This window comes from Harpia harpyja, chromosome 3, assembly GCF_026419915.1.
Source record: "Harpia harpyja isolate bHarHar1 chromosome 3, bHarHar1 primary haplotype, whole genome shotgun sequence".
Lineage (NCBI taxonomy): Eukaryota > Metazoa > Chordata > Aves > Accipitriformes > Accipitridae > Harpia > Harpia harpyja.
This window is the reverse complement of record NC_068942.1, coordinates 25,605,189-25,631,684: the sequence shown is the minus strand read 5'-3', so window position 1 is coordinate 25,631,684 and position 26,496 is coordinate 25,605,189. Positions and strand designations below refer to the sequence as shown.

At 37.7% G+C, this 26,496-nt stretch overlaps 1 protein-coding gene across 6 annotated transcripts in view; it reads right to left on the bottom strand.

Moving 5' to 3' along the window:
• The window catches only part of COL12A1 (collagen type XII alpha 1 chain), a 107,269-nt gene that overhangs the window by 5,497 nt on the left and 75,276 nt on the right, over positions 1-26,496 (bottom strand). For all 6 annotated transcript variants that reach the window (XM_052781695.1, XM_052781697.1, XM_052781698.1 and 3 more), the window contains 14 exons: positions 24,209-24,351; positions 23,698-23,807; positions 18,367-18,516; positions 17,133-17,210; positions 16,408-16,494; positions 15,472-15,525; positions 14,847-14,942; positions 12,832-12,885; positions 11,253-11,306; positions 9,961-10,014; positions 8,760-8,831; positions 2,339-2,374; positions 2,163-2,229; positions 395-583 (listed from right to left, as the gene is read on the bottom strand). In XM_052781695.1, the coding sequence (XP_052637655.1) occupies positions 395-583; positions 2,163-2,229; positions 2,339-2,374; positions 8,760-8,831; positions 9,961-10,014; positions 11,253-11,306; positions 12,832-12,885; positions 14,847-14,942; positions 15,472-15,525; positions 16,408-16,494; positions 17,133-17,210; positions 18,367-18,516; positions 23,698-23,807; positions 24,209-24,351 (1,244 nt within the window). The remainder of the gene's footprint in view (positions 1-394; positions 584-2,162; positions 2,230-2,338; positions 2,375-8,759; positions 8,832-9,960; positions 10,015-11,252; positions 11,307-12,831; positions 12,886-14,846; positions 14,943-15,471; positions 15,526-16,407; positions 16,495-17,132; positions 17,211-18,366; positions 18,517-23,697; positions 23,808-24,208; positions 24,352-26,496) is intronic.

The window sequence follows — 26,496 nt, the reverse complement described above, 5'->3', positions numbered from 1 at the left end:
GATAATGACTCATTTTCTCTCTTAATCAGAGTTCTGTTCTGCAAAGCATTGTGTTACTCCAGCCAGCCTTTCAAGATGTAGTTGTTAGTGCCAGAAGAGTTCTGAGAACATTCACTTTCCTGGGATATCCTGTGGAAGCCTGAGACAGCAGCCAAAATGTTATACCAACTTGTGTTTCATGAAACATGAGCCATGGCGAGACAGAGGAAAGCACTGATGTAATTAACCTTGTCCTCCAGAACATCAGTGCCCCTCAGGCAACCCAGCTGGCCTAACAGGCTACTGCTAGGTGTGGACCTCCTAGTCTGACATGGTAAAGGGATCAGACTGCTCCTCTGGCAGCCTCTGCACTACATCTGCTGTGAAATACACAGCTGCCTTGGAATTTACTCACCTCTTTCACCGGGTGGTCCCTGGACCCCAGGAGGTCCTGGGAATCCTGGTCTTCCTCCAGGTCCAGGCTCTCCTCTTGTCCCAGCAGCTCCTGGGGGACCAGGTGGTCCTGGTGGCCCTGGCTGGTTACGGTTTGAATAATAATCATTCGGGATTTGATTCAGCATTTGGTTGAACCGGCTCATTTGACCTTCAAAAGGAAAGAAAAATGGTTCAATAAACCATGTGAAATGAGTGAAAGTCTTTTATCAAAGTGGGAAGGAAGAACAAATTATCTCTCTGCATCAAATCCTATCCTTGTTCCCGTTCAATAAATTAGTGGTGAACTAGTAGAAAGACTCAAGATGAATGTCTGATAAGAAGGCTGAACATGAATGGAAGAGGGAGAGAAAAAAGGTAAGGGGAGTTCTGGAAGCCAATAACATTAACAAAAACTAATTTTAAAGCAATTAAAGTCACAAAATAAGCATTTGTTTATAATACTCGCTCTCAGAGTTCTAATTAGAGGTTGTTTCCACTCTGAAGAACAGAATGGACTTGTAACACTTCTAAAAGTGGAGTATCGCATTTCTATGTACTTTCAGAGCTCTGAAGCTACCGCAAACATTATAAATTATTCATGTGTAGAGCTAGCAGCACACAGTCTATGAAGTTGCTTTCTTAAGCCTGTGGGATGCATAGACTTGTATCTACATACTTCCTGGATATAGGCAAATTTCATTTCCAAAGAAAGGTATCTGAACAAAAGCAACAGCATTTTGAAATGATGCAGAAGGGAGCCCTTAATGGGGGACCACATCTAGCCCTTCCTGGTTAGTGTAACATGCCAGTCCTGGCATAACCCTGAAGAGATGAGCTGAATATGAAAAAAATAAGGCAGGGATGTTCAAAAAAGAGATGCTAAAAGATCTCAGATAACACATCCTTATTCATAAGCCTAACACATTCATGAATGTACTTTCCTTCCTCTGTGATGGCTAACTAATAGAAATGTTTTAAATAGCAGCCATCACAGACATTTAAAGAACATACTGTCCTCCTCCCTGTACACAAGCACTCTTAATGATCCAAAAGGTATATCTGTTTACCTCAGTCAGCACTTACCGTTGTTATAGAAACAACATTAACAATTTATGGCCTCATTTGTCCTCCTCGGCAGGTCTACTGATAGCAAAAGCACTGCCTCAGGGACAGAGAGAAAGCCTCTGTAGAGACCGCTTTTATGGGCTGCAGAGCTGCGCTGTGTGGCAGTAGAGGACTGAAATTCAATTTGGAGTCCTTTTCCAAATAAATATCATTTTTCCTTGCATAGCACAGCTGATTCTGTGCACAGTATTTACCCAACACTCATCTGTCTCTTTCTGCTAGCAAAGTACCTGCAGTGAGGATCCTTTTTCTCATCGATTCCCTCCTCCTGAAGATAAGATGCGTTTAATGAGAAAATGTATACTGATTTTATGACAAAGATGAAGTAATGTTGGACCAGACTGACAAAAGGAAAGTCACCTTCCTTGTACAGAGCATTAGACTTGCATGTGTATTTCCAAAGGTCACAGATTAGTTCATGATCAAGCTAGCCATCCAGATCTGGCAAAAATTTAGTGTTACATTTTTTTCCACCAAATCATTGGCATTGGACAGCTATCAGATCACTCAAGCTCTTGGTATGCTTTGTGGCCAGTATCTCACCTTAAATTTATACCATTTTTTTCTCTTTTAACGAAGTAGTAAATTACTAGTATGAAAACAAAGCAAGCAAAACTGTTTACCATTTATCAGTTGTTCACAAACTTGTCTTGCAACTGCTCGCATCATGTTCTGAGAAGCAATGTCACCCTAAGTAATCAAAACCAAAAGAAGTGTTTTATTAGCAAGTGTCTGTGCTTTCAAAGACATAGTGTTTAATTAAGAAATCTGAGAAAAACTGACTTTAAAGCCGACTTACTCTGTCACCTTTTTCTCCCTTCATTCCAGGTGCACCCTAAAATAAATACAGTAAAAATAAAACAACTGAAGGATTATATTATTCCACCCCACCTATAGGTTTGAGACATGCAATTCTAGAAAACATTTTGACTCCTTTCAGAAGAGACACCTGGTCCCCCTTGAACTTTATATTTCAGAGAGGCTAAAGCAGGTGCCAGAAGACTGGACAAGCAATGATCTTTTGTGTATGATCAAACATACTGACAGATGCAGAAGAAAAAGATCTAGAGGGAAAATTCAAACCACGGCCAAAGAAACTGACACATTCTGACACTGGGACCACACTGGCAATTTGAAAGTTGAATTTCTAGCATCACATTTCTGTAAATGGTGAATGGTCTTGTATGAGTTATATATGACTGCTTAATTTTAAGTCTTAAGCCAACTCATTGTTAAAGAAGGTAAGCTAGGAAGAACAACACATGTCTAGGAAGGGTAGCTGTCTCATTGAACCTACAAGAAACAGACCCTATGTTAAGTGAAAAGGCGCTATGAAGAGATGGAGAGAGATGCCATTAAGTGCTTATTGTATTTATAATGACAGCTTCCCTGCTAATTTTCAACCACTTCTAGTCTTACAATAGTCTCACAGAAGTCTTAGCTTGACCTGCTTTATAATTATTGACATTTGCCAAGAGCTAACTTTTGTCTAACAGCGATTCCCATTTGCCTTTGAATACTGTAGTGGTTGCTGTGGGTTTTTTCATTTTCAAGAATACTATGTAAGAAGCTAACCAGAAGGACTGATTCTGATTTTTATGTATGTATGTGTCTATGGCTGGAAAAACATCAGGTATACTGTAAAGATGTTTTTAAATGCTGAACTGGATATATGCATGAACAAGCTACTCTGCAAACAAAATTTTGTGAGTGCACCTCTCACAACATTTTGAGATTGTAGCCTTATGTTTGCATTCCACTGCTAGCAAAGAAAAGCCCCAAGAGAGAGCAAACCATATTTTCCAAAGAAAATGTAATTACAATGCTTGGCATGATGGATTTTTAAATATTTTCAGAATAGACAGCAACGATCTCAGGAGGATGTTTGTGACTTGCTTTGGTCTATTTGACATGATTTTGGCCACAATAAAAATTGCAGATGCCCATTTAAAGTAAGTAGAAAATTAGATTCGCAGTCATTTGTTTTAGCCACTAGGTTGCCCTTTGAAAAATCTAAAAATCTGCAAAGTGTTTTAAAATAACTCTTTTAATTTTGACATCAAAATACAAAAGAAAAAAAGAAAACAAAACTGCATTTGCTGCAAGACCTGCTTAGGAAGCCATCACGAATAGCCCTTCCAATGCTCTTGAATACTCACTGAGGCAAATGACATGTGTGACAAATGACACTTGTGCCAAATTCCAGGGCAGTACAAACGAAACTTTGGATGAAATTAGGGCTCCTGAAGTGGCTGCTGTGAGTTTTACAGGTGACTTCCATGGATGCAGAGTTAGGCCACAGCTGAGTCCTAAAATCTATCATAAATTCACTTGCCAGAATGTGTCCAAAGAGCAAAGGAGCTTTGTTAGTTAAGCAAAAAGGGGCTAGCAAGAGTTCAAATAGATTTTCACTTGTAGCCTAAATTACTATTTGAACGTAAGGTGAAAGACTAGTTTGGTCATCTGCTGCTCTGCATGGCTCTCCACATATTTACACATACATCCCAAGTATTACTGCTTTTTACATCGTAGTATTTCTTTAAGGAGCCTGTTTATCACCATTAACAAAGCAAAGGCTGAGTGTGGGCTGCAGCTGTTTTTCATAACATTCCTACAGTACCCGCAATTAATTTCAATAACATGAGACAACAAATCATTCCTCTGAGGTCACAGCAGATACAGTTCAAATGCGGTGGCACTGTTTCATGGACTTCTATCAATGCTTTGGGCAAACAAATTCCCATGGGGTATGTCGGGGTGTGAGTCAGTATGCTATCTGAGCTTCTCTGCAGCGGTGTTGCATGCACCTACCCCATGACATGTCACAGAAAATATGAGGCAGCTCATCCATCATTGAGTTAAGTAGTTGGCATACAGTACGTTTGCATCATGCATAACAGATCGTTTATGCAAAATTAATTTTACAGACTCAAATGAAAGATTTAAAATGGTGACACCATAAATGTGCCACTGGAATAAATTATCCCACCACTGAGACAGTTACTAATGTGTACACAATATACCCATCAAACTGATGAATATTCTTTCCCTTCTGTCCTTCACTCTTTCATCTGTATCTTTTCTTACTTGGTAAAGTCCACAGGGAAAAGGTCTGTCTTTTAGTTTAGCTTAGCACAGCCACATACTGACACAGACCATGGACTTGTAAATGCCATAAGAACATAAATAAACTGTAACAATTAAAACCATCAGGAAAATATGACCTTTCTATCTGTCCTTCTCTAATAATGAACATTGTGGTAAATGCTGATGTACTGAAGCTCTAAAAGAGATGTGATTTGACTCTTAATTCAACAACACTAACATCTCAGTCATAAACTATCACATGTATCTGAAATAGCCATTGAATAGAACTGCAAATTTTTCACTTGCACTAGTCTATAACATGAAAATCTGGGGGGGGTGGGGGGGGGGGGGAATATTAACATATTATTTTGTGCTTCTCTTTCAGTTTGAAACTTGGCATTTGTTGCTATTTTCTGAAAGCACATTCATCTGAAATTATCTGCTGAGTACATATTTGTAATACCTGCTCATTGTATTCTCATTCTTTCTAATGCTTTTATACTACAACTTCACATTGTTTTGACGGGAAGCAAATCATGCAGTACGTCTTCTTGTTTATTCACTAGGTAAGTGCAAGCATTAAAAATCAGATTTCTGGTCTACTATCCCAGCAATATTCTAATAATTTCTTAAAATGCCATGTTCCATTTAATTCACTTGCTAGAGCATTCACACACCAGAACTATATACAGAAGAGAAAAAATGAAGCAAACTTAAAATGTTCAAATCCTATATAATGTTTCTGGAAATATTTTCTGCTGACTGGTTAAGAAAATTTCTTAAGGCTGTCTTCAGCCACAAGCCACGTTGGTAAAACAGGAAGGTGCTCTAGTAACAAAAGCACAACATTGCTCCAAAGTATTGCCAACAAAGGTCCCCCAGCTAAAAAAATGTTAAGGCCATTCCTTAATTCTAAGCGATACACAGTCAATTTTACAATTTATTGAAATCAAGTGAGCCTCATTCTTCAATTTGTGACCTTGCAAAGATACACTGATTCAACCTTATGATTGGAAATCTATAGGTTATTCCAAACTAATTTTAAAATTTGAAGATTAGAGACTGACTGGCTATGTTAATGACAAAGTTCATTTTCCACCTGGATATTTCAAAAATATGGTTTCCAAAAAATAATTACAACTGCAATTACTGAGTTGCTATTTGCATCTTCCTCCCACTTGATTATATTCTTAAATTTCAGTTTCTTTTCTTTTAATAGACAAAAAAGTGCAACTTAGCCAACTGCTTGCCAGCATTTTGAGAAGCAGCAGCTGCTGCTGACATTCTGTTTTGTTGATATCCTGCAATGAGAGAGTCACTTGGGGTCAGTATGAGGAAAAGCTAATTTATGCTGCGTGTGAGATTTTTCTGAGCTGTGGGATGAAGGCTGGGGCTGCAGCAAAGTGCTACGGCTGAAGGAGGACAAAACAAAGGAAGTTTTGCTATTTTTACTTTAAAAGATAATGTGTTCAATTGTTTTCCCCAAAACAATGTTTGCTCCCCACAAGAACCACCAGTTCGTTGCTCCCAAAGCAGTGTCTCTTTTGAGACTTCATCTAAGATGTCTGCATAGATGGATGCAAGATCAGTAAACACATGGCAACAGAGAATGGAAAATGCTCAAAAACTGCATTTAACTCACAACAAACATCTCCCTTATGTGCTCAGGATTACCCTCTAAAGGTTTTCACAGTCTGTTTGGTCCTGGAGGCATCAGTCTAATAGCACCCTATATATAAAACATGAGTGCCATGTACTATTTCCTGGGGACTTTCTGGATCAATAAACTCAGACCCTGTTTTAACAAGACAGCTCTACCTTAAGACCACTTAGTCTGCCTACCCATCCACTACCATTTTCACTCTTACACCTATAAACCAACAGCACTGGAACTTTCCTTCTCTGATAGTCCAAGATCTTCTATTTCCCACTACATTTATTCACAGAAAACATACCCATTTCTTCTTGAGCCAATATCCTCTTTTAGCTTAATGACTTTCTTACCCTTGCTGGTTGTTACCCTACAATATGTGTACAGACTACTACCAAATGCTTGCTCTCTGTTTGACCAGACAGACAAGAGATAGTTTAGTCTCCTCCAGGAAAGCCAGTGCTCAATTCTCAATAGATTACTGACTCATTTGTGTTCTTACTGTTCCTTTTTCGGTCATTTGGTTACTACACTGAAAAAAACCACCTAAGTTTCTCTTGGAAGTACTTATAAGCAGATTAAAAAGTCAAATTTCCTATTTCCATGAAAATTCAGTTAACTCTTCAAGTATCAACTTGTTCTAGTATAAGTACACATTGAGGTAAAGAAATGTTTACAGCCACGTTCGTGGTGTGGTCTGCCTCAGCTTAGCCCATCAGTGGTATTTAGCGCATCAGGAAAGAGCTCCAGTTGACTGCATTCACTGGGAATGTCTTTGCAACACCAAGGCTCCTCATATTTGCGTGTAACTGTTTATCTTTTGCCTGAGGTGTAATGTTCCTTGCTTTGTAGGGGTCTTTCACCTGACTTGCGCCGCATAGTACCAGCAATACAGATTGTTCAGGTAGAAGAGAAAATGGCAGGATCTGGTTGAAAATTATTTACTCCTTGTATTTATCAGAGGCAATGTGAAGCCTCATTATCTTTCTCAGGACAGGAAGTTACAAATTCAGGCAGGCCTGAACTATGATTCATGACACTGCAAGTTGCATTTGGCTGTCACGCTGCACCTTTGGCAATTCTAATAGTGGACACAAAGGAAAGCATTGAAATTCTGTCCACCAGGAGTCTGATAAAACATCTGTGCAAGGTGCAAGCCAGAATTCCTGCTGGGATCTGTTCTAGAAACATAAGAAATGGTAAATATGATGCACAGTGTCCCATTACAAGACAGTGCAATTAACTGGAAAAAAATTTATTTCTAACTGAAAGGAACTCTTAAGATTAGAGTGTAGGTGAACTTACACATGGTGCTTGGACAGGAGTTGACTGCCTTGCTTTGCAAAAGCACTGAAACTGGGCTTGTAGCCAAATTTCCTTCTATGCACGTTATTTACCTGCAGAAGATCTTTGGTACTGAACAGGGTCAGCCATCCAGTGTCCCAGGTGAAGGAAAACTCAGATACACCTGGTAGTTTGAAGCTCACTTGTGAACAAACCATAGCACCTCGTGCCCCAGCTATGTCTATCAAGCATCTGAGCTGGCAGGAATATCACATGAGCAATGTATGTCTAAAGGCAGGAAAGCTTCAGTGCTTTCCTAAGACACTCAATGTCCTCTACCGCAAAGAGAAATGGGATTTATAGGCTGGCAAATGCAGACTGAATTCAACATGTGTATGAGAAAATGACCCAGCTTCCAGGTGCTCCTGGGAACTTCCACTTCATAACCATCAAGCCACCCAGTCTACTATATATTCTTCCAAAGTATCCAGCTGTCGTATACACAATGACATTGAAGCAGGATGGAAAATTCTGGCTGATTGCCAGACATTAAGTACAAGTAACGAATGATTTCCCATTTCAGTTGCTGTCTCCACTCCTGACTCAGGCATAATTTCTCAGAAAACCTATAAATGAATCAATACAAATTTCTCCTAAAACTGTTGGTGGGAGGCAGCACCTCCTGCTCTTTGTTTCCATTCAGGATGCACTTTAAAGGTTTGAATAGAACACACAGAAACCACCCCCAAATAATTTTGAAATCACATTGTAAAAAGCACAAAACATTTGCAAAACAGAAGTGATTATGTAATATTACCAAAGATTGTCCACCTTCAGCAGTGTACCACTTTTTTACTACACACACACATACACAAACATAAAGATTTTCCAGTCATTTTGCTGACCTATTTCTTCATGCTTATGCAGTGTAGGATATATATGTCTTGGCACATAATAGCCTACGATCTTTTTAGTGGAAACCAGAGACCACAATTTCCAGCCCCAACTATTAAACTCAGCAAAATGGCATACTGTAAAAATAAAATTGTTTGAAAAAAAGGCTTGTGGTCTTAGGTTAGCTCCACTGTATTAACCACTGTCATAAGTGCAAGACAAGTATTTAAAGCAAGGACACGTCTCATATTCATCAACAGACTGTAATTTTAAATTTGATACTATAAGTGTATCATTATCTTACTGGTGTCCCACGATCTCCTGGCTTCCCTGGTTTTCCACTTGGGCCAGCAACTCCTGGAACTCCTGGAGCACCCTACAGTAGAAGACATGTAAAGTGAATTGTGGAAATCCACAACAGTCTAAGTGCCAATAAGAAATGTGTTATTGTATCGAGTGCAAAGCAATACTGAAAATGGCTCCTATCAGGGTTTTTTTTTCTGTTAGGTACATATCAGGCTTGAAAACTTTCCTCTGGAAGAAACAGTTTGTTTCTTCACAGAAATGTGTTCTTTTACATAACACCACAGTTTAACTGGCATTTCTGAATCAAAAGATGCAGGGAGTGTCTATATGTTTTTGGTATCACTCTTAATGACAGATTCCTAAAGCAAAACAAGACAGTTGGGCCTTCTAACATCATCTAGAAGGTCTGTGATCCATGTAAAAGTCTACAGCATCAAGTCCATAAAAGTAATTCTAGTGATACTAGATAAACATGAACAAAAAAAAAACCACCAATGTTAGGTTAAGTGATAAAAGCTCATCTGTACACCCACAAAGGAGCACAAGAAGGACAATCATGGGAGAGCAGGGCAGCCCAAATAATACCCTGCCCTAGCAACTCCTGCCTATATAAGTATATGTGGTGTAAATGTGTGCTCTGTGTGCGTATGCCTACTGGGAAGACATCTTCCACCTCACTACTGGTTGGACCTGGTGACATGGAGCTGTGGCAACTTGCCTATCTCGGGCTGCGTGATCCAGCATAATATGTTTTTCTCTAACAACCAGCACCTTTTCTAACATGGTCCCACAAAACACAATGAAGTAGCTTTTTAAGCAAAAACTAATCCTCAAATACTCTTGGCAAGAAAAACTTGTACTAACATGTTTTTTTTCACCAGACTACAAGTAATAAGCTGATTGGTTTCAGTAGACCTAGCTATGCATTTAAAGATCATGGCTAATGAACCAGGTAAACTGGTCCTTCCCTTATTTACACTGGCAGAAATCAGTTTCAAAACCACTCTTATGAAAGTTTGTGAATACATGCTTTACACAGCTGTCTGCCCACCTTTCACTGAGAGTTTCCCAGATCCATTTAGGATATTAAACAAAGGATCCATTTCATATTTGACAGAAATTGAAAATGTCAATGATGTGGCTCGCTCTTGGCTCAGTTCTCTTATTTCAGAGTATATCAAAGACAAAATTATATTTACCGCTGGTCCTGGTGGGCCTCTGGGACCTGTGGGACCATCTTTTCCTGTGAAACCCTATTCAAAAACAAAAGCATGATTAGAGATCAACTTAAGACTGTAGCCTGATTAAAATGGCCTTTAAGATTATGTAATTGCAATACTCCTGATTACTACTAGCATGTATTTTAAAACCTATCCACAATGTAGGTTATAAAAATAGCTATCGCGACTAATGCTGGAGAAGGCTATGGAACAATGAGCTTCAGCCAATTTAGATGATGTTCAGCTGCTGTTGATTAACTGAAGATGGAATGAGTCTCTCTCAACATTTTTAAGAAAAGTAATCATTGTTCTATCCCAGAGGAGCAAGATCTCTCTTTTTGCTGTTCTCTCACTCACAGATTAGCTGGAAAATCTGAGGTTTCTACTTAACTGAAGAACAACCTCCCTCTCAGATACTTCCCCCGCAAAAAGAGATGCTGAGAAATCCCGTTTCAATAATCTAGCATAGCATTCACATATTAACATTGATGGCCCACTAATGACCCACCAATCCAATGGTATGTTCTTTGGCAACTGGCTATCACATGGTGGTCTGTTTTCATTTCCCGCTATCAACTCCCACTAAAGGATAACTATAAATGCATATATCAGCTACTGATTTTGACTATAAAGGTAAGTCATTGCTTCAGCCATCGCAAAGGTGATATGCCACTGTGAAGACAAAAGAGATTTGCTTAGTTGACCCCAAATTAGAAGAAAGGGATTGCAACACCACTACAATGAAATACCTGTGTGCATGCCCTTCATTATGAAGACATTTCAGAATCCCCCATCCAAAGAAAAGTTCTTAGCTCCAGACAGTCAAAGGTTAAGGAGCGAACTTGACCTTCACAGTAAGAATGGCACAGACAGATTCTTTAGGGGTATGACATCTCCCAGACATGGAGACAATTAGAGTTTCAAAGGGATCCCCTGCAGCAGCAACAGTGGAAGACAGCAGGGCTGAGCACCTCAGCAGAGCCCTGCTCAGTGGACATACTGCTCTGTGGGTGCAGGCATCCGAGAACCTAGTCAGGAAAGAGAGCAGTGCAATTTTTACAGAACCTATCTGGCTACCCTATGGCTATGTGGGGAGGTTTTCACACCTAGGTTTTTCCAGTCCTTCCACTTTTATATCTCTAGGCTGGATACTGATAAAAGGACTCCTTTTGAGAAAGCATTTGAAAATAGAAAGATATGATAAAGAATGGGAAAAAAACCCCAAACCACATTACTTGGTCTTTTCATATGATAAACTGAGGAAACCTTACCCTTTCTCCTGGAGGTCCCATTGGGCCAGGTGGACCAGGTAAACCTGGGGTTCCCTAGAGTGAAAAGGGATGTTAAACTGTATCCATGACAGAACAAACATGACTGCTACACTAATCGTTCCAGTATATATGCACACATTTAAATATTTAACTGTCTTCAATGTTGCTTTTTGGCATTTACAAAAATAAAACAAACCTTTAGAAAAAAACATTTATTTCATATACATGATACAAGAATCTTCACCCTCACACTACTTTTTACTTCTGTTTCCCCACCAGCCCATAATTCAACTTCAAAAATCATTTTCAGTACTGTTGCCATAGAACAGATATATCTGGTTTATTGCCTTTACAAGCATGACTTACAGATACCGGCTAATCCTTTAACACCTGGTGCTAAAGCCTAGCTGCAGTCATCAAAGTGTATCTAAAGAAACAAAAATTAGACTCTTCCTTTATTATTCTTTTCCCCCTATTGTCCTATTCTTTAACATTCTGCTGCTTCATTGTGCACATTCTAAATTCTCTGTTTCTGTTCCTTCTGTAGCTTCTGGGTAGAGAATAAACCCTAAAATTAAACATGTTCTACATTAGACGACAGTCAGGAATTTCATTCAACGCTCTGTAACTGTTGTAGGTACTGGATATTGAACAGCCTTGTATCATGTTGTCATGTTCTTCCCCCTTTTTCGTGTAATCTCACTGTACACTAAAATGGAGCATTGCTTTCTACAGGATATTACTACTCCCTAAATGTATATTACTCAGGGTTATAAGGACTAATAAAACAGGTAACAAATACAAGGTCCTTGGTCCATAACTGACCTTATCTGTTATATGAAATTAAACCCACAACACTAAGCATCTTCCATATAGTCTTTATATCCCCAGTAAAATCAAGGACAATATAGTAACCAAAGAATATTAGTTATGTCACCACATGTACAGATCAATGACCTTGGATTATCCAAATCTGGCTGACTATAAAAAAAAACCCTTATTTTTTCTTCTCAAAACCTAATCCCAGTTTACAGTATAGAAACCTGCAAGTAAGTGAAATTTAATATTGCTTTCTTATTTCAGAAAGCACACAATTAATGTCCCAAGACCATTTGACTTCCAAAAGTAGAAAGCACTTAGACAACATTGCTGAAGAGGGGTTCAGCAAATGTTCTGCAACCTTTATTTTAGGAAGATGTTTAACTGCAGGTGGTCAGAAGTTGAGGGACCTTCTTGGGGAGTTATGAGTGTACTTTTCCTAATCCTGAGGGACCTTCTTGGGGAGTTATGAGTGTACTTTTCCTAATCCAAGGGTCTGCCCCTGTGCATTCACAACTGTCCAGATGGACATTTGGCTTGACTCAGTACAGCTGTTCTTTCACTCTTGCTGTTTTGAATGGTTTGCCATTTCCTACATTTCAAATTCCTAAGTGTATGATAATTATGTTTCCAAAACTATTGCTTAGGAAGGTATGAGAAGAGCCCATGACTCCTAGTGATGTCAGAGACAGCTGTCCAGCAGCCAACCTGCATCAGGAATAGTGAAAAATTACATTATCTTGTCTAAGCATCAACTTACCGATCGCCCTGGTAGTCCAGGCTGGCCAGCATCACCTTTCATTCCTTGACGACCCTACAGTTTTCATAAATGATTGTTAGAGATTCTGAATTATAAAATAGATCAGAAGAATAATTAATTTATGTAAATGGACACAAAATATTTCCTGCAAGAGACCTACATTAAGGAATCCATAAGCCAACTATGTATTATGGAATAAATCAAGATACATATACCTCTTAACTGAAGCAATACTGATCATCTCACAAACATTTGCAAATGCAGGATGACTGGTTGACATTATATTAAAAACATAGGCAAGCAGACATTTGAAGGGGGCACGTATTTTGATAAGGATGTGACATGGACTTTTCACTGAGAGACTGATACCAATGTCTTCACAAGCAGGAAAGCAGGGAAGGGTTACAAGTTTTTTCCCAGCCTCCCTTATCTTTCTCAGCTGGTGAATGGAACTGTTTACGCTCATGAAAGGTAAAAGCTTGGTCTTTTTAAAGTATCACTATTTTTCTCTAACCCGTGGTCTAAAAGGCATTACACGCTTCCAGGACACAAGGTATAGAAGCATATAAAGAAGCAACGTATTGCCTTTTACAACTAGCTTGCATTCCACGTACACTACAGCACTGTAGTATAAATGCACAGTCTAAACCCACGTGAGCTAAATTTGACAATATAATATTTATTTTTCACAGTGGCTTGCGTGATAATCCAGCATTAATAACTGTTGATGACACACAAATAATCAAACAATTTGTAAACATAGCCTGCCAATGTGAATTGCAATTGATATGAAAAATAAAATTACATGACTCAAAAGTGGTGCTCTAACTTATTAACTAATGAGAAGTTCCACCAATGTTGGTGTTTTCACTCTTCAGAGGTTTTCAAACTGAATGTGACAAATAAATGTATTAATTGTATTTCACATGTAAAAGGAATGTGTTTGGCCTTTCTTGCTGTTTGGCACCTCTAGGTCATCTTCATGAAGTTTTTCCTCCTGGTATATAACAAAAAACTGAAAAACATCTACAGTGGTTAACCAAATCTTTCTACTTTGTCCTTACAAAACAGAAGGTGTACCTACAACAGAAGGTGTACCTAATGTCTACCTTAAAGCACATTTTATTTTCCATTTCCCAAATTACGTTACAGACTGAGAAGTATGCAAATGCAAAATGAGACAGTGTGCAATCAGACACCAATTCTATTTTTTTCCATAAACTTTATATTTTAATCGAAGACTTCATACAAAAAGCTCCTGATTATATTAAAATTCAAGCTGATCCTAAACAGGAAGCATCAAAATTATATTCCTGCTTTTTGGGTGATTACTTATTAAAATATGGCAAAAGCAGTCTTAATGCATTCAGAATGTAGGCAAAGGGTTACCTATGCTATCTGCTATAAAAACAGAATCTGGTGGAACTTCATCAGTGTTAATAGAGTTACTCTGACTTTGAAGGCATGTACATGAAATCAGAACCAGCTTCTCCCTAAAATATGCGTGCTGTTGCCAAGAAAGACCCCTAGGAATGAAGGGCTGTTTTATATGCCTAGATCTAGGCACCCATTGCCTCTCTGAACTTTCAGCTACTGATTTAAGCTCAGAAAATAGAAGTTGTACATGTAAATCTGTGAGAAAGATCTGTGTCTTCAGAGTAATATTGCATGCTTAATTCTCCTGCACCACAATTTGATAGTTTTGAGTCCTAGAACTTGAAGGCCTAGCAACTCTACAGAAGAGCTGTAAGACTAAAAATGTAGTAGCACAAGTTACAATGCTTAGACTCTGTCCCTTCATAGGCATCCCATAAGCACATGTAACATTCAGGATAGAAAATGCTATTGTATTGAAAGAGACTTTTTTCAGAAAGAGACTTGTTTCATAATACTACTGCATTGCAGGGAAAAATTAATGTCAGGGCAAAGCTGCCACCCTCTTCCCAAGACCACCATCCCCACGGACAGCTCTGACTCCACACACATTGCCACTCGCACTCAGAACGGCCACTCACCGGTTCACCTGGGATTGACAGCCCGTTGGGGCCCTGCGGACCTGGGGGACCTTGAGGGCCAGGAGGACCTGTCTCACCACGAGGACCAGGTGGCCCCTTAAAGCAGAAAATTAAAACAACATTGTAAATGACAACCCCTTCTTAGATCTGTAACTGGAAAATCCTTTGTGTTAGACACTTAAGGCAAGTCAGAAGCCTGGAGACACATTTAATACTTCAGAACAACTGTGGAAACAGTTATCCAAGTGGTATATTCTTTCATAAGTTATTCTCTGGTTCATGTTGGCGGTCTCAGGCCAATACATGCCTTCTGGCAGTGTTAATTAGAAGTATAGCTGTCTCCTCTGTACAGAATAAAGGACAACAATGCTGCAGAGTGTGTATTAACACCCCGATGCAGGTACTCTAGTTTCCTGATGTGCAGTCAATGCCTTTGAGGCTACATATCTACATAGGCTGTGTATATATAGTCTCAAATAGGTAGGCTGCACATAAATAACATATAGGCAAGTTTCCAAGTAAATTTTTAATCTCCATTCTTAGCTCAGCATGGAACTAAGCATACAAATTTTCATACAGGTAAGCATGTAGCAACATTATCGATGCATTCCAGAAAGATACTTACAGATGATCCAGTCAAACCCCTTTCACCTCTGGGACCTTTAGCGCCTGGGCCACCCTAAATTGAATATTTGGAAGGAAAATGTATTTCATACAGGGAAAGCAAGGGTACATCATACTGGTGTGCATTATGAATCCTCTTTATCACACTCTTACACGAAAGCCCTAAGCTTTAAAGTGTATAGATCACACTGCTAAAAAGAGTACCAGAATAAAAGATGCATCAGAAACTCAGGTAAACCACATCAGCTTCAGTCTTGCCAATTCAGTCTTGCCATGAAAAATTATTGTCATTTTTGTCTCTGCAGATATAAACTTCTTCAATTTACATTCACCAAAATGTCTGGATACCTCTCTAGTAGACTGCCAGACAACTTAACTGGGCTTCAGATTCCTCATGCAGCACTTTTGATAGCTTCAAAGTAGAAGGACTACTGAGCTGAGTATAACTCCCGTATATTCAAAACAATTGGTAGGAGCGTATCCATTCCATAGATTACTATCTCTCCATGTAAAAAAAAGACAGTAGCTAATTTATTTCCCTGACAGAGTAAAGAATCTTTCCTTGGAGTGAAATCCTGACTCTGTATTTAGGAAAAATATTTGCACAGTGCGTTAAAAATATCTTGTACATGAAGCGCAAGACAGCTGAGAATGGGCCAGATTCTTTCAACCTATCAAACAATGAGGAGGTATTCACAGTGATCACACTGGAAATATGGGAAAAGGATTATTATATAAACAAGTAGAGGTGGTAAGGAGCTGCCCAACTGTGTTTTAAACTAAGATGAAATGGGAACAGATTACCATGATGCTATGGACGTGTTGATAGAAACTGTCTCTCTGACTGACCTTTGTTTCACAAAACCACAAGTCAACACAAAACAGCTTCCATAAACTTAAAAATCAGAAAATCTGCCTATTGCAAACAGTTCCTTACAGCTGGTCCAGGGGGTCCTGGAGGTCCCACGCTGTCTTGAGTACAGGTACAAGCATTTGGAAGAGCTGGGCATTTTGCTTCATCTCTCTGAAAATTCAATCATCACAACTATTACTGTCCTTTTAAAGAAAAGTATTTCGTGGCAGCATATTTTTCTAAAACAATAACAGCAAGATTCTCTATTTTCCTGTTTTAAAGTACAAGTAAAACTCACAGCTAAACAGTGGTTTCCAAATGTTTCTAGAGGACCTTTCATATTTTTAGCAAATTTTCTCTGCAGGCTATACAAGACACTAACAACAGAGGCATAGGCAAAATCATATTCATATGCAATTTCTGTTGTTTTGATATTTATATCCATTAGACAATCAGCTTGCGCTGACAAAGAATAAACTAGTTACTTTTTGAATGCTAATCTAAGAACAGATTAAATAAAAAAATAAAATAGCTATTCCATTCATAATACTTAGGATCTTAAATATCACTAAAATACAAAATATAACTGACATTTTTTCCACCATTCCTAAGAGACTCAGTTCTAGCACATTACAATCTTTCTCCCTCAGACACAAAATTTGGAAATGCAGTGTTGTTCACTGGCTATTCTGACAACTGCAATTTAGATGTGTTGTCAGTACGAGGTAGAATACCAGGCTAATACTGATATTATTAAATTTGCTATTAATAATGAATTTCTGAATAGCTTCTGGTTCATTTATACTTACCATAGAAGGAAGATCACAGCATCTGTCTCTGCTAGTCCAAACTGGACTGCATACGATGTCAAAATTCTGGATTTCTAACTGTAAAAGAAAGGAGGACTCTTGAAAGACTCTAGTGGCATTATCATTAAAAAAGACTCCTCAGACAATTTACTTCTAATGTAGTTAACATCATTCAGACTTTCACTTCTTTGACACTGACAGAAAAATGATTTAAAAATAATAAAAAATTTAAAACCAAGCCTACAAGAACTTCAAGCACTGATGCTTGCTCTTGTTCTGAGGCAAAAGGTAACCAAATAAAGTGACTCAAGAAATATTTTGCAACACTTAATGAACAATACCGATGAACTTCTACATCAGCTGTGTGCCTGTGCACTTCAATGTGAAATCTGGCTGAAAAGCTTTTGGACCAGCTCTAAGGACTGCAGTCTTTGGGTCATATATTAATTCAGATTTACGTATGGAACTTCCAGCAACATTAGTGGGGAAAAATTCTGCAGAAAGGCTGAAGTGGGGACCTTAGGTAGACTGTATGGTAAAAGCAGTTTCCTCTCTTATTTTCACCCCAAGAGCTATGCTCCTGTACTTTGATACATACAACCAAACTTTTGGTGGTGAGCACCAAGCACCATTTTCAGGTGTTAGGATTTGCACACATGGGTCAGATTGCAGACTTAAATCTTCTAGTATGAAGCTCAGGTAATAGCATAGATTACATAATAAGTATAGTTAATCCATCAAGATAATTGATGTGCCCTTCATAGCAGCAGCCACTTTTTCATTATAGGTTTATAGATCATAAGGCCAGTGGGGATTACTCTGATAACCCAGTACAAGACAGACCACAGAACTTGCCAGAATTAAAACCTGTTCATTAGACAATGTCTTTCAGGAAAACAAAACAATCTTCATTTACAGATTTCCAGTGGTAGAGAATCCACAGTAATGGTTCCAATGACTAACTGCTCTCCATATTAAAAGAAAAAGATTTCCACTCTTATTTGAATTTACCTGACTGCAACTTTCAATTATTAGACTTTTGTACTTGCAGTTCTGCTAGAATGAGAAGCTATCAAGACCAAACTTCTCAGTTAAGTATATTGGGTCTTGCAGTACAGACACTTGAAAGCTTTGGGTGCACTACTGATTTCTTAGCAATCCTTGATCTCTAATCTCTTTCCTCAGAAAATATCAAGGGTTTGCATTAATGAATGGATTAATGCTTATTGCTTACTGTTGCTGATCTCCGGTCACCTTTCAGAAGTTTCCCAAGTATTTCATAGCCATCAGTTGTGATGTTCCCAGCCTCCTTAATTGGTTTTTCCAGTATCTCACTGCAGTCAATGTAAATCTTAACATTTGATGAAGTTACAACAATATGGACCTGAAAAAAAGTTTAACGTAATATTTAGAAAAGGCACATAGGCATATTTACTTTAATACTTTAACAGTATTTCACTGTTTAGGTAATACTGTTTTAAATTTTCTTCCTAGTAATCCTGCTTTACTTTCAACTGGTGGAAAAATTCAAACTCAAGTAAAGTTTATGACATTAGTAACCTCTTTAAAATGTGTTGAAAATCAGTAAGATGAATACACAAGCACAGCTAAGAAGTACTATTTAATGTTAACAGTTGAACTACAATGATCTATTTAAAAAAGCTTGCCTGAAAATTACCTTAAGATGGCATAAAAGTAAAAAATAAAAAGAATTTTTGAGAGGAAGTGAATATAAGCTCTTCTTGTCTTCTTCTGATGGCTGGGACCACACAAGAGGTTTATGAGTCTGTGACTGCCCACTGGCTAATAGACTCTGTCTGTAGTTCAGAGAGTAGATTGTTTCAGATCCAAAAGATCCAGGGTTCAGTTTCCACAGATGACTCAACCAGAGGCATTAGTTGCATTGAGATACAGGAAGTGAGCAGAGAAGCCTGCCCAGAAAAAGACAAACTAATGGAAGATGCAAGAGAGAAATTTCCATGAGAGAAATTTGGCTACAAAAATATATGCTAAAATAAGGGGAAACAGGGAAGAAGAGGAAGAGATTAATTATTGGAAATAGGGGAAACTTCGGAGGGAGAAAAGAATGACTGTAACAAAGGGAGAGTATGTTTACCAGGAGAAGAGAATGAAGCGTTTGGGGAAAATACAGTAAATCTTAAACAGAAGAACAAACAAAATTGAAGCAAAGGTTACCATTCAAAAAATTTATAGTACGTATGGAGAATGTTACGCAAGTGAATTTCCTACATTTCTATGAAAAAAGAAGATATTCAGGAGTCTCCAAGAAAGAAACAAGGGTCTGACATTTTAGTAAATCTAATATGCAGTTGATGGAAGAACATCTTAAGGCAACAGAAAGGTTTCAGTGGCTTTATACACCTTACATACAGCATATATTTTATATACAACATTATAATATCTATGTAGTTGTTAAAATATCAACACAGTAAGATCAGCAGTAAGGAATCCTTGAAGTATGTATTTATGTTTTAAAGCTTCTGTTATCACAGCACATAATGCTTCAGAAACATATTGCTATTTGATGACTGCTTAAAAAAATGGCATAAAGTTGAAACTAAGATTCCCTTAAACGTCCTGAGTCAACAAGTGCCTGAACAGTCTCCTGAGAATTTGTTCTTTTTTTCCATATTAAATATTTTCCCATGTGGAGTTGTCTCCAAGGCATCAGCATAGCTTATCTAAAACTCTTTAAACATCATGTGCTTATGCTTTATATAATTGGAATTAAGACTTTTGAAACTGCCCTCATTTTTTGTCACCTGAAATTCAGTTGGCATCACAGTTTAATTCTCAGTGCTGTGTTTTTTTAATTAACATTCTGAGGATTGTTCATTGACCAAATAAAAAAATAATGGAAAGATAACTGAGCGTATCCAAAGTATAGTTTGGTATTACATACCAAACTTTCCACAAAATAAAGTAAGCACCATGCCAAAACTTTAAATTAATTATCATTTATACATCATATACTCAGTCATTTGCTTATGTGACTAAATTTCACAGGTTAACTAATCCATCAAACAGTTTAAACTCATCACAGATGTAATTTACTGATTCTGAAAGGTATCTAATATGCAAGTCCTTCCACTGGAATGTCAAGTATTTGTCACTATTTAAATAAAGTAAATGACATCTGCATAGCAAACGTGTATTACGGCATTTTCATTTGCACACAAAACTTAGGAGAGGTGAATCTACATCAGAATGCTGAGGGAGATCATCAATTTGAAAACGTTCAAACAGCAAGGACTGCTGAGCATCGCCTATACGTCCAAAGAAGAAGCAATCCCAGCAATCAAGAACAAGCAGAGCTCCCCCAAGTCATTGACTCAGTCAGCTAACTGCTGATTTAACACCAGCTCCAAATTCCAGCCTGGATCTCATGGCCCAGGCATAAATCTAATAAAAGTAGGTGTCTAGTGTTTACAGTAAATAGAACATGTCTGTATTCAATCCTGCTACGTTTTGTTTTCAACAAATGTTAACAATGTTAACAGAAACATTCTCTTCAATTTCTAACACACCAACATAAAGCATCACTTCTGACCATTTCCAGTGCCAGAAGGCACTAAGGTTTTAAGAAAGAAAACATACTTTATTCTTTCTTTCCGGACCCACTTCTAAGATAAAGCCTGATGGTGTTCTGATCTACTGCTAAATGAACCACATCAGTAAGCTAAGCAAACTATTATCTAATATGTACATCAGCAGAAAGACATACACTCATTATCAAATTTCCTGTGGCTAACTACTGCAAAACTGCAATCTAAAAGGAAGTCTAGCATGGTAAGAATAAGAAAGTAGAAGTCATCTCGCTCTCCAAAACATTCAGTTATAAATTTAATGACTGTCTCAGGCAGTCAGGATTTTTCCTATGGGACTTGCCAGATTCAACAGCTTTCACCATAGCTATGCTACGCAAAGTGTTCAAGTATGCCAAAGTAAATTTCCCTGCACAGTTAGGTGTAGTTAACTGTGCTTCACTGAGTGAGCCAGTAAGTCATTGAATGAAAACCACAAAAATGTTTGATATTTTGGAAAACATCTTCTTGCACTCTAAAAATTTGTCATTTCTTTGAAACTGGATGGTAGGAGAAATTACAAAAGTACCTTTTGAAATGTGTTAATCTTACTTTCCTTCCTTCATCCAGCTGAAACTACTGCTATCCTCTATTAGGAGCTTATCAACATGGCTGATACATAAGGCTTTCCCAGCACATGAGCTGGGGAATCCCATGATGCTATCATTAACAACCTGACTCATATAGCAATCTCAGTAATCATCCTGGAGAGAATCCAGAAGAGTCAGCTCAGTTACATGGTAAAAAATCCAAAATACAGCTCTTTAAATCAAGGCTATTCTAGTTACTTTAAATACTATCAAAATCTGAACTTTTGATTCCTTTCTGGGAAAAAAGAAGGGGAATGACACACTGAACTAAATAACTGGTACATTTTTGCTTAAGAAATAATCTCATAAGCGAGAATTCATAGTCCCAGAGCTTTAAGATAATTTGCAAATGGCTGTTACTCCTGTACATCATTTGGCACCTTAGGATTGTTTACTGTTAACATGTATGAGTGCATTTAACTATTGAAATCATACAAAATTCTGGATTTTTATTTCCCATGTAATTGTTTTTCACAACAATTGTTATACATAACTGCTAGTATTGCTGGGGTTGCAGGTTGTTCCCCATTTGCTCTGATAAATGAGCAGAGCTTCACTGTAAATGCTGTCAGATAATTCTGCTCAGCCCTATCGCATTTAGAGGAACTACAAGGAAAAATATGACTCCGAACATCAATGAAATTAGCAGCAGATGCTTAAAACAGACTGCTGGCAGTACAGCATGTAGAGAGCTTCACACCACTGAGCTGAAAAAGGGAACTCTCAACTCTCACACTGATATCTAAAATGAGGCATGCTACATGCTGTTCTGTGTTTTAACAGTACTTCTTGGTGATGACTCAACTTTTACACCAAAACAATATCTATCCTAGCCTTTACTGACAGTTTTTCTCACTCCAGTAGATTAATACATTCCCTTAAAGTTCAGTTGTCCTACTAAGCTATCAAAAAAAAAAAAAGGCAAAAAGCCAAATGCCAAGGATAAAATAGAGGTTGCCTACTGCAGGCGTGATCCAAGCCTACTCATAAGTATCAGTTACAAAGTCAATGACAAACTTTTCTTCATATATGCAAAAATAATTAGCCATTAAATAAATTATAAAACAAGAATAATTGTATATAACATAGAAGCAGTTTGGGAAATTATCCTGTGTCAAATTCGGAGGAAACCAATAGCTTTTATAGTGCTGTGTGATTTTTACAGTCCTCTGAGTTTTAACCAGATGAAGTCACAAAACACTATAATGCTGGCACCAGCTATCTTTCCCTGCTTTCAGCCTAGCAGAGCTAGGTTGACAATGTGGCCTCCAGTATCAGCAAGTTGACAGAGGCAACCTCTTATCAGTATCCTCAAAGGAATACTGGTAGTGACTAGTCATGCAGGAGAGGGTATCATAAAGAAAACAAATGTTATACTCCAGCCATATTTAGTCATCAGAAGGAAACTAAACTAAACAGAAGGGAGATAAATGAAAACATGAGAATGTGCATTTCAGCTCACAAAAATGTTGCAATTGCAACCCACTTTCTTGCCCTAAACGTATATACTTAACACAGCAAGAAAATATTTTTTAAATTGTGTTTTAGGTATATATGTAGCCTGAGTCAAACACTTCCTGATGACTAGAGGTAAGGAAACGTGGCAGGATCAAGTTGTCATAATTCAGTGCACAAAATTAGAAAAGCAAGCACAAAACTATCACAATTGAAGGCAGATGCAGTAACATGTAAGGATTTCACTAACCATTTTGACAGTTCAAAAAACATTGAGTTTCATTCTAACTCACAAATAGATTATACAATCTTTTATGGGCTCTCTATTATTATTTTTGCTTCCTCAGCTAACATTACTTTGGAATATTTTAGAATCAGTGAATTTAAGCCAAAAATATGCCAATACACATTCATACATACAAAATATATACATATACATGTATTATGTTTGTTAAATATATCAATCTTATTCAATATGCTATTCACCACCCAGAATTGGTTCTCTGCCTTTATCAATAGCTACTTGCTTTCTGTGGCTATACCTTCCTCTTCACTGAATGATTTCAAATCACTACATTCCCCCCCAGTCTTTTCTCACCACAACTTCTTTTCCTTTTTTTTTTCCATTTATCTTTTATCCTCCTCTTTCATGTTCCAGGAATCAAGCTATGATGTCTTGTTCAGATATATCCCTCCACTTACATAATCTTGACAAATTATTAACAAATTTCTTACATTGGTTCAAAGAAGAGCTATAACTTCGGAGATCTTGTTTTACATGATCTCTAAGTTTCTATGTCAACTTACAGTACCAATACAAAGACTGGATATAACTAACAGTGACTTCTGCTTGCTTGTCTTTTGTTTCAGAGAACAGCACTTCAGAAAGCAACATTCATAATTTCAATCCTTTACCTTATGGAAGCTTCCATAAAAGATTTTCTTTACTTCATCATTATCAAAAGTTACAGTCTGAACCTCTCCCCTTGTATCCTTGTTAAAGAATGACAGTACTTTGCTGGCAGCTGCAATAAATGAAAATAATACATTTCATTTCATATGTACTACTGAAACCACCATCCTAAGATACACTTATAGATAAAACGTAGTATACCACTCAATTGGGTAAACACAGGTTATAGATGGTCTTACTGACCCGTAACTACATAGATGTATTTTCCTTTGGGTTTAGAGGTAATACCAAAGTTGAAACGTAGCTTAGATGAATTATTCTTAGTTGAAAAAAATAATTAATGTACAAAGTAAAAAAAAAAAAACAACAAAAAAACCCTCTTAAAACTAAAAATATATAATCATTTACCATTTACCATGTAGGAATGCTTTGGGTTTGGAAATATTTGGGAAGAATGCATGCAAAGTAATGTAACATACAAACTCTTTAAGCAATAAGCATAATCATCCTTACGATCAAGCACAACTCCAACTTGTGGTTTGTAATCTCTGTCTGTAATCTGCCAGATTGCAAAAGGCTCATTGGGGGATTCAGGCAGAAGACGGAATAACAGAATGATAGTGTATGCCTGTGGCAATCCCTCTGGGTGAATCTCCCTGTTAAGACAATATGAAGACATTTTTTCACATGGAAACACATGAGGAAAATAAGATCTTCATCATTTGCTCTTTTTCAAAGAAAAGACACGAGAGTAACAGGGAAACCACAGCGTTTAATGGACTGAGCATTTTAACTACTCTCTCAAATAGAAAAGAACTTTGCGATAAAAACCACTATGTGAGTTGTTAAGATGAACTCACAGCCTGTCTTCAGTTGGTCCAGGCACCACGGTTATGGAGGAAGCCAGAATATGACCAAGAACTCTTGGAGATGTATTCTTGTGGCAAGATTCTGTATAAACTACACATATTTAAAATTCCTTGATGATAAGTACAGAAAAAAGGACCGCAGCTTCATTCTTTTTTCATCCGGCCTGTTTTAGACAGGCAGCAGAAAACAGCACTTAACTATTGCTGCCCTTCAGGCACAGATACTGTGAAGGAGATGTCTGATGTATTCTCTGGATTTGGTAATGTATTTGGGCTCCACCTCATTCATCAGTGGCTGATGTTTAGATTTCTGATGTTCAGACTGTTAGACATTAAAAAAGCAGAAAGCCAAAAGTAAACAAAAACATGCATTAAATGGCCTCCAGTATTTTCTGAAGGGGAAGGGAGGGAATGCAGGAAGCAAACTGTAAGAAAGGAGGTAGCTTCTGCTTCTCCTTAATTGTTATAATGGAACTGAGAAGGGGATTTGGCCTCATGAACATAAATATAGAAACATTAAAATGGAGAGAGGAGCTGCTCTGTGTTTTAGGTAAAGCTTATGTACCCATACAATTATGGACACTGCAATAATAGCCATATCATTAAGTCAACACCATACAGCACAGTGCAAGAATGAAAATATTAAAGTAGATATAGCAACACAATTTTAACTTGGATACTAAGTTATTTCAGATATGCAAACAACTATGCCACCAGGATCAGGATGCTTTTATTGCTTTGATGATTCAGTCTAAAGTGAGTTTTGTTTTCTGGCTTCTCGTGAAAGTAAGTGCCCAGAATACTCTGGCAAGTCTACTCCACTTCTTACAGCAGACAACAGACTATGTATCACAACATTTAAAAAAAAAAAAAAGAAAGAAATAATAGGAAGTCTGTCTTTTCATTCTCTTTTTATCAGCTTATCCTGCTAAATGCAAGGTTTATCTTAATGTAAGAGAGTTGCAAAACTGGGATTAGCTGTACTTCCTTAGATCGTAAAAATCCAGGCTGTCAGAGACCTATCCCCACTATAGCTATAATGGCATGTCAATGAACTCAAAAAGTCCTCAAGTCCTCCACTTTGAAAGTTGTGAGCTGAGAAAGCTGGCAAAAAGAAATTATTTCTTCATATACCTCAGCTCCTATGCCTGTGATCTGATCTTTACCCAATCCAGCAGGATTGCAGAAGATGTCAAAGGCTTGTATGAAAAGAAGATTAAATTTCCTTAAACTTAATAGGAATAATAGGTTATCTTTAGGCATCTCCTCTGACTCAGAACAACTTTTTTTGAAACTTACTTAAGTAGATGGGAGAGGAACAAATGTAAAGAGAAAAAGAGAGCGCTACTGTTTCCCTTTTAGTAAAACTAACCACTAACTAAGTCTTTTTGGGGGTTGTGAAAAAATGTTGGCAATAATGACCATATATTACCCCTTCATAACCAAGCTCTAAGACCACAGGCCCTTGAAAACTCCACTCCATTTGCCAAATACGGCAACTCAAGCAGAGGAGAAACTGCCCTAAGTCAATGGCGTCAATGTGCTGCCTACTGCAATATGAATGATGCCTCTGCAAAAAGTGGTACTTATCCCTCCATATTGAAACCATTTCTCTCCGGCAACATGGAGCTCATTGTACTAAGGAGGCTGCTGTTCAACTGCCTAAGGACAAACTGTGGATTATATGCAACTCAAATGGTCAAGAAGCATAATCTCAAAAAAGAACAATAAGCAACTGGATTAATAGTGAACAGATTGCAACAAAAGAAATAGATTAGCATTTAATGAGATGAGAACAATGATAGATGTTCTCTGGAGTATATTTCTTGCAGTTCAGTAAAAAGAAGATCAAATAAATGCATCTTCCACAAGATACTAATGCTACCATCTATAAACTCTATTAATCCTTCCTCACCTGCTTGCCATAAATTG